At 47.5% G+C, this 9097-nt stretch overlaps 1 protein-coding gene across 1 annotated transcript; it reads right to left on the bottom strand.

Annotated features, from left to right (window-relative positions):
• Positions 1-7872: 7872 nt before the first annotated feature.
• On the bottom strand, positions 7873-8856 carry GAS1 (growth arrest specific 1). The gene has a single exon (XM_086629673.1). The coding sequence runs from the start codon at positions 8854-8856 to the stop codon at positions 7873-7875; it is 984 nt and encodes a 327-aa protein (XP_086485799.1).
• Positions 8857-9097: the final 241 nt, after the last annotated feature.

Below are 9097 nucleotides of genomic sequence, written 5' to 3'. Positions count from 1 at the left end.
GGCCAATTCTCTAAGCTACATCAAGCCAAACACAAGCATTAGTTGCCTGTTAATTCACATAACCTTGTGTCTCCTCAACCACCATTTATCTAACTGAGTAATCTTTCTTTCTATCTCAAACTCAGACTACCTCTAACGGGAGTCAATGTTTTGGAACTATGCAAACAAGACCCTACAACATAAAAAGGTGAGATGTTTTGGACAAACTATTTGTCGCAAACATACTTTCAGTCCTTTCTATACAGTACACGCTCCTATATTGCATTCACTTCCATGGCCTCAATTCCTGAGATGCACAGACCAAGAAGTATGTCTAAACTTGATTCCCCATGTCCTTTAGACTAATTTGCAAACATGTGGTATACACCTGATTACACTAATACGCAAAAGAAAAGTAAGATAGCATAAGAGCTTATGTGGACTGCTGCTTTATTTCCTGCCATAATCCACTTTTACATGACATCCAAAATGTTTTGATGAGTTTAGAATGACACTGAAAAAGAGACAACATGGAGACTATTGCTACTGAGTAATAATTCTGATGGCACTTTCTTTTCCACAGCCTGAAAAACATTTTCTGATTTCACTCTCCTCGTTCAGAATGCAATAGGATTTCAGAAGACAGGCAACTATTCTGGTAAAGAAGTTGTCAGATTTAGGTGTCATCACACTAAAACTGCCAAGATCATGCCTACAGTAGCAATTCCTCAACTGCTACCACTGGTTGAATTAGGAGAAGGCTTGGTGCCAGTGCCAGTGGATGACAGGAAACTGTAGTGCTTGTATTTGTTCTGTTTAAACCATCTAACAACGAAAACTAGTGCAAGCCAAATATACACTCCCACCATAAAGTAGTAGGCGATTGCATTATTATAAGACATTATAAACAGATAAAGAGAGGACTTCTAGCAAGCTATGTTTATTTCCATGAGGATGTGTGTTTTGTGACTACAGAGCACTGTAATCTCTCAGATAGTACTATGTTAAAAATACAGACTGTGTCCCCACTGTCTATATTTATATGTAGGCATACTTATAAGGGAGAATACTCAGTTGTCTTGCATTTCTATTGTTTTGAAGCAGCAAGATACTGTGGTGATGAGTGCCAAAGACATGTTTATAAACAAGTATTTCTCTCTTGGAAAGGAAAGAGAGGTCCCTTCTGCACTTTCAATTTCCTCCAAATTTTCTTCCCAGTTCTGTCCTTCCCTTTTCCAATCAAATTGTTGATTTTGCAGTTCATAAGTGTTACCATCAGAAAGGCACTTTCCTTTTCCTCATTACATTCCCTTACAGTTCAGGATTTTCTCCTCTCTCCCTCTTGTCTCCAGACCCTGGACTAAATTATACGGTTTGGTCTCCACTCTTCTCCTAAACGTCCATTGACCTCTTCCCAACTGTTTTCCACTCTCTCTGGCCTCATGAGCATGTGTAGCAGCTACCTCTTCTCCCCAGCCTCCCTGTATCACCATCTCCATCAAAGCCTGCCATGTGTATTCCTGAGCCTGATTTCACTCTATATCTACCCAAAGAGCATCTTGGATTTCCTGTCATCACACAACACTAAAATCCCAGCATTATATAAGGTTATTTAGATGGTACCTTTAGAGATCACCTACTCCCACCTTCTGCTAGAAGCTGTATTCCAGCCAACACTTGATGAAGTCATCTGTGACTCTTGCTAGCCAAGTCTTGAAAACCTCTAAGGATGGAGGTGCTAGAGTTTCTCTGGGAAACCTGCCCCAGTGCTCCACCACCCCTCCTGGTAAAGTTCTTCCTAACACTCATTCTGAATCTCCCAGACATAGTTTGTGCCTGCTGCACCTTGTCATAACTTCCAACACTACCAAGAAGAGTCTGGCCCTGTAGTCTTTACAAGTCCCCTTCCAGTAGCTATAGGCTGCCATTAGATTACTGGTAGCCTCTTCTCAGCCAAACTGAAGTTCAGCTCCCTCATCTTCTCCTCATTGGTCACAAACTCTAGCCATCCTGGCAGCCTTCCACTAGCCTCTCTAGTTGCTCAATAACCTTCTTGAACTTGAGAGAGGACTTGTCTCAAAACTGGACACAGCGTTTGAGGTGCAGTGTCATGAACACCAAGAACATGAAGATGATAACTTCATTCTCCAGCTTCTGGAGATGGGAAAAATCCTCTCCAAAGCTGAATATTCACTTACTTCGACATTACTCTTCCTTTTCTGGCCCTGCTAACATTAGAAAGCCAGTTACCTTCATTTCAGTCCCTCTGTTATTTTTGATCTGCGTCTCAGCTAACCTTTTGAGAAGTTTTTGTAGCTTCTTTCTCCCTATTAGCAAATACACTTTTTGTTGATTCTCCAAACCTTCTCTACACAATGGTCATCTCCTTTCCTCACACTTTCTTCCTCTCACCCATTCAAAACACCACTTTTGAAAGTGAATCTCTTTACACAGCCATGTCTTTGCTCTATATCACTTTATTAATGTGTTTCTGGGTTGCCTACATCTCACACTTCGCCTTCTGACCCATCCTACTAAAACTCAGTCCAAGTTCATCTGTTTCCTTATTCCAGGATGTTCCTCCTTCCCCTCCCTGACTTATGTCCAAGGTATAGTATTAGCACTATGTCACTGGGTGTTCACAAAAGTATCTCTGTGCACATTCACCTTCTACTATAATATCCACTTGACTTATAATAAAGTCATTAAAAGAACTTTTTTTTTTTAAAAAAGAGGTTTTTTGTCAAAGACTATTTTGATTTTGGACACCAAATGCTGGTCACTAGCAGTAGGTGCATAAACCATCCCTTTTTATTGTTTTATTTTTATGCCCTTCAGTTACATTTGCACTGCCTGAGTTTTGGAGGTAAATATCCAAAATATTAGCTGAAAGCTTCCTCAGAAAGCAAATCTTTCCCACATCCTTCCCTGCAGTTCCTCTTTAAGAGGTGTCAGCATGGCTGAGAGAATGAAGTGGCTCCACATTGTTTGCCTGAACTATTATGTGTTTAACATTTCCATAACAAAAGTGCCACTCGACTTCTCCCCGATTAATGCAGCTCGAGGGCTCTTGTCCTCCTTTAATAAAACATTGTTGAAATCATTTATTTAGAGCCCCTGGTTACTAGTGGGAGAATGACCATCTTTGTGCCAAAATATAGTGTATACAGTCCACTATTTTGTAGTAGATCATTCTGTTATTTAAGAAATTGATTAAATGGATGTCTTAGAAAGTATTTATGCTAATAGCGCATTACTTATGTCATTCAGACAGTCAATGTGAGCCTTTTCAACTGTCTACCACAGCCAATGCCTCAAGTAAAATACAGTAACTTTCGACTTCAGTGCTTACAAATCTGTATCACGGACTTGAAATCTCACAGAGAAGCACTACTCTTCCCATTGGAAAATGTTTTCTGTTACAATGCCGCCTGCTTTTCCCGAGGACTTGCAATGGGTGTGTTACCACAGGCAGTGTGGCAGTGTGTGATGTTACTACTGAGGACAGGAACAAAATTGATTGAAGGTCTGAATTTGTTTTAGCGACATTGAAGATGAAATGCAACTCAGTCACTGAAGCAGTGTTTTCCATGACTCAGCTGTTGATGATTTTGTGTCCCACTACTTTTTACACATGCATCTTGGCTATTTTGGAGTTCCTCCCACCCTCCTCCAGTGTACTCAAAAGAAAAAAAAAACTAACCCAAAAGCAAGTACTGGTTTTGCATTGCATTGAGGTGGAATTTCTTGTCCTGCACCTGCAAAAGTGTCTGCAGACACCTTTGCAGCCCTATCATAGACATGTGCCATCCGTGCAGGTCCGCAGTGAGAGACTGGGTACACTAGCAGCTCTTGGGAGGAGTGGAGAGGAGATTGTAACTAAAATCCATCATGCTTTCCAACGTGACCGTGAAAGCCTTGGCCAAACCAGAGCTTTGCTTTCCCTCATTGTAAGGCTTCGTTTCATAACAGTTTGGGAAGTTACGTATGCCTGCCTGTATATATTGGTGTATATTGTTAAAAATAAACAGAGACCTTATGTTATGTCCATTGTGATGGCATACAAAAGCTTTGCTGTGCGCTTGGGTGATCAGTGAAGCTTGAATCTCCCTCTATTTACTGTATGGTCACTGTCAGTTCAATGAACTGCCTCCTTGTTCTCCACCATTGTCCCACACTCCCTTAAACATTTGTCACTGAAGTGCCTCCAAAGACAAAATAAACTGTCACCAAGAATTCAAACCTGGTAACTGGGAATGAAAAGGGAGCAGAACCTACTGGATTATTTTACATGAAATGGTGGAGAGTTCCGTCTCCCCCTAGAAGAGATTGGCTGGACAGAACCTTGGCAAGGAGTGCTTTCAAATATCCAGACAAATGAGAGAACTTCCTTTCCTGTGGAAAATCTCCCTCTGTCAGGGAACACGAAGTCTTTTCCTCACTTAAAGCTGTCCTTGCTATATCCCTTGACATTTCAAGAATTTCCATTTGTCTCAAAATCAAGCGAAAGAAATACGAATTTGATGGACACCAACATCTGCACAGGCTTTGTAGGCTGGGACACATACCAGTACAGGAAGCCATTCCTCCTGAAAATTGTGCTTACTCCAACAACACGACAAAACTCACAGAGTTATCTCCTTATTGGGAGGAGCTCACAGGACAGAATTAGTTCAGCTGTATTTTATTGTACAATTATTTAAATTAAAACAATCCACTTTCTGTGGGGAAGGAAGCACACAGATGAGTCCTCCCTGCCTAGTGGTGCTCAGTGTTGATTTATTCCAGGCAGATGCTTTTGACAGGAGCCTGTAAAATCACGTCTTGAGTTTATTGTAGCAGTTAATTATCAGTCCTTTTCTAGTGCTAATGTCTTTACTCCTAACTGAAGAAAAATAAAGGCTTTTAACTGGGACTTAATTTTTCATCAACAACGAGTTAAATAGTCCGTGTGGGCGCTGGCTGTTGACAAACGGAAAATATGTTTCTGAGCATCTCCTGAAGAAGGGGAGAACATATTTGAGATCATCCCTGTGCAACTGTGAACTCAGCACTTTTGTAAAGAAAGCTGACTCTATTTACAAGTCTCGCCCAAGTACTCTGTCTCTTCCTGAAGAAACAACGTTTCCAGCTTTGTTTTAACAATAAGCTTACTCAACCATTCAGACGACTTTAAAAACGAACTTCAGATCATAGCCGAGCGCCATACTTACACTTGTTTGGTATCACTATTTGGGGGTTGGTTTACGCATGTGCACATGTGCCTGTGTGCGCTTATCACTGAGCAACCTAATCAAATTCACACCCTAAAGAAATAATAAAATAATCTGTCGTTGAAATAACTAATCCAGAAGCAGGGCTTTCTAATTTTGTTGATTTATACAACAGACATGTGGATTTGCCCTCTGTCAAGATTTGGTAAGATGAAAAAGACACTATCTTTCTAATTTGTCGCCCTCTCAGTCCGAGTTTTTTTGTGGTAGCTTTTAAACTTCTGACTTGCCTCCCAATCACAGCATTTAGAACGAAAAGCTTTAAATAAACACCATGAATAGAAGATAAATAAACTTCTCCCCCCGCCCCCCCTTTTTTCCTTTTTTTTTTTTTATTGGTGAGTGCCTAGCTTGACACAGTCCAAACTCAAATCCCCAGAGGACTGAGCTCTCTCTTTTGTGTTAATGTTTAAAAGATTTTCCAATGCTGGAGTTTATTCCTACTGCAAACATTTCTATTTACAAGGTCAAGTGTATCAGCACTCGACACAGCTTAAGAGTGTAATTATTTATCTAAGGGCGTTTGAGTGTAGATCAGTAGCTCTGGCAGCAAACCAGGCTCCAGCACGATGGCAAAGGAACTCCTAAGAACAATATTACAGGATCTAGTAATTGCTGATCCCTCCAGTGTGTTTACTTTTGCATTCTTCGTGGTGGGAGAGGGCCGGCTGAATGGCAAGCTCTCGTGGGTTTTGTGGCGGCCCCCTCGATGCGCGCGCCGCTGCCCGCACAAAGCCTTGCTCGAAACGCTTGCCACCTGCGCGTGATGTATTTTTCGCCATTTACTTGTTTGCACGCCCAGGAGTGTTTCTAAAGAGTGTCAGCGAGAGTGACGTGCCTCCACTTCACCAAGAAAGCGCGGCGCACTAGCAATTCCACATACACACAGGAGCGGTGTCCTTGAATTGCTTTACTCTCTTCTGGCACTGGCAAGTTACCATGCCAACGCATTATAAAATCAACCACTCTTTTAAAGTAGTACTTCCAAAGCTGTATTTACTTCTTGCATGTAATTATTCATTAAAGTAAGAATAGCAGTAATTTACATCTATGTAAAGTATTACAGGCAGACAGAGATTTTTGTTTGTTGATTGTTTTTGGTTTGTTATTCTGTGGTTTGCTTCCCCCCCTCCCCCCAACCTCGGGTGCTGAGAGTTCAAGTGTCCCTGGAAAACAATTTCACTACATCCATTATTTAAAGCTCTTTCTTTACTAATTTACACGTTTAGAAAATACAAAAAGCCGTACATATTTAAAACACAGGCCTTTTTTACGCCTCCTATAAAAAATACAAAGTTTAAGGCAGCTCAGAAACGTGTTCATACAATTCTACAACGTTCATAAAGTCTCTCCGAATAAGAAAGTTAACTTCCAATCTATAAAATACACTGTACATTTGGTGTTCTAGAGTATACTTCACTGAATCATTGTTACGGATATCCCCTTTAACATAAAATGAAATCTGTACCTTTCCAGAAAAGAATAGCAAATGCAATTACCTGTCAAATAGGATGTGGATTTAAAACTTTTTATCTTTTTTTTTTTTTTTAAATAAATTATTCCCAAAGCATACAATTTATAAAATTCTATATACAAAGAAGAGCGACTGGTAACAAATCCCAGTTTTAAATATATTTCTTATATAAGATTTACCAGAGGTCAGCACCCTGATATGACGAGAGGCAATATAGCTTTTCAGGATATTTGTACATACATGTTCTCGAGTTTAAAAGTGTCTTTCAAAGATGGCAGTGCAGAGCTCTTTTAAGACAAAAGTTGCATTGTTCAGTATAGCCAACAACTCTGAAAAAAAAAAAAAAAGGTCTTTTATGTCGCTAGGTTGAAGAGGAAGAGACGGCTACTGGCACGCTTTTGTTATCGGGAAGATGTCTGTGCAAGAGGGAGCGCTGTAAATCACGGAATTTATTCAGTCTGCTATTTCCTTAAATTTAATTAACGGCAGATGCGGCGCAAGCCCCTTTCGGGCACCACCGCATCATGAAGGGCGCGCCTTGGGGAGTGACAACCAAGTTGTTGACTAACCAGCACGGCAACAGCTTTGGCAGCAAGCTTTGGGTAGCTCGCCTCCTTCCAACCTTCACGTCAAAGCGCTTTCAGAAAGCCACTACCGGCGTGCCGTTACTCCCGGTGTCTGCCGGGGGGGGCCGGCGCCAGCGGGGAGCCCGCCGCAGCCCCCGTTATCCCGCCGGCTCGCCGCCGACACGACGGCAGGCGGGCAGCAATTGCATAGTGCACGCTCGAGACCGACACCCGGCACTCGAGCGGCCCGCGGCCGCCCGCCGCGCTCCGGCCACCGACCCGGCGGCCGGCTTGCCAGGCCGCGGCGGCTCCGCCTGCCGAAGGCTGCCGGGGGCAGGGAGCGAGCGGGGGCCACGGGCAGCAGCGGAGGCAGAGGGGGGAACCTCCGCCTTCGGGGGGACCGGGGGAGTGGGGAGGGCGTGGGAGAGCGCCCGGACCAACGGCCGGAGGATTAACGGCCGGAGCGTTTAAAACCGGGCCGGGCCGCCGCCGCCGCCGCTGCCGCGGCGGGCTCACGAGGCCAGCGGCAGCCCGGCGCGGAGGGCCCGGCGCGGAGCGAGGGAGAGGGGAGGGAAGGAGGCTAGAGCCGCGGCAGCAAGATGGAGGCCAGCAGCGCCCAGGCCGCGGCGGCGGCGGGCCGGCCGGCGCTATCCGCCTGCACGGGGAAGCCGGGCTCGGAGCCCGCATTGTCCTCCGCGTCGTCCCTCCCCTTCTGGCTCGGCTCCTCCTCGTAGTCCTCGTCGTAGTACTCCTCCAGGCCGCCGTCCGAGCCGCCGCTGCTGCCGGCGCCGTTGCCGCCCATGTCGGCGCCGAAGCAGAGGCGGGCCATGTTCTCCTTGACCGACTCGCAGATAGGCCGCTCCAGCCCGTCGCAGACGCAGTCGTTGAGCAGCACGGCCTTGGGCACGGCCAGCATGTCCTCGATGACGGCGCGGCACTCCGGCGTGCAGCGCAGCCCGTTGAACAGCTTCCCGCAGTAGGTCATGTAGCGGTTGAGCGCCAGGCTGCAGCGGCTGTCCCAGTCGCAGCGCCGCCGCGCCTCCGTGCAGCCCATGACGCCGGCGCCGCCGCCGCCGGGGCCGCCGCCGGGGCCCCCGGTGCCGCCGGCCGCCGGGCTGCTGGTGCGGGGCAGGCAGGGCTCGATGGCGCGCTTGGTGGCGCGGCAGGTCTCGTCCTGCGCGCAGTCGCAGTCCTCCAGCGCCGGGCCGCGCCGGGTGTGGTTGAGCTGGATGAGGGCCGCGATGCAGTGGCTCGGGCACCGCCGCCTGGAGGAGGCGGCCGAGCCTGCAGCGGCCGCCGGCCCGTCCCCGCCGCCTCCCGCCGGCGGCTGCTGCAGGAGCACCGGGGCGCACGCCTCGGCGTACTGGTTGTAAGCGTAGCTGCACTCGGGCTCCCCCTGACACTGCAGCACCGCCTGCCAGCAGATCAGCCGCCGGCCCTGCACCAGCGAGCCCCGCGGCGGCCACAGGGCGCCCAGCGCCGCCGCCAGCCACAGCCAGGCGGCCGGCCGCGGCCAGCGGCGCCCGCCGCCGCCTCCTTGCCGAGTGGGCGAGCGGGCCACCATCGCGGGCGGCGGCGGCGGCGGCTGCTGCCGCGGGCGAGCGGGGAAGAGGCGCTGGTAGGCGAGGAGGAGGAGGAGGAGAAGGAGCTGCTGCCCGTGGAAAAGTTTGCAAAACTCCCGCCGGCCGTGTGCATGAGGTCTCCACGCATCAATCCATCCGCGCCGGCTGCGGGGCCCTCCAGCCCCCGGGAGCTGAAACCGGCGGGGCCGCCGTACGGAGCAGGCGCCCGAGGCCGTATCGTGC

This window comes from Tauraco erythrolophus, chromosome Z, assembly GCF_009769465.1.
Source record: "Tauraco erythrolophus isolate bTauEry1 chromosome Z, bTauEry1.pri, whole genome shotgun sequence".
Lineage (NCBI taxonomy): Eukaryota > Metazoa > Chordata > Aves > Musophagiformes > Musophagidae > Tauraco > Tauraco erythrolophus.
This window is presented reverse-complemented; position numbering and strand designations above follow the sequence as displayed.

Coding starts and splice junctions, on each gene's coding strand:
- GAS1 (XM_086629673.1), bottom strand. CDS start 8,856: ATGGTGGCCCGCTCGCCCACTCGGCAAGGAGGCGGCGGCGGGCGCCGC.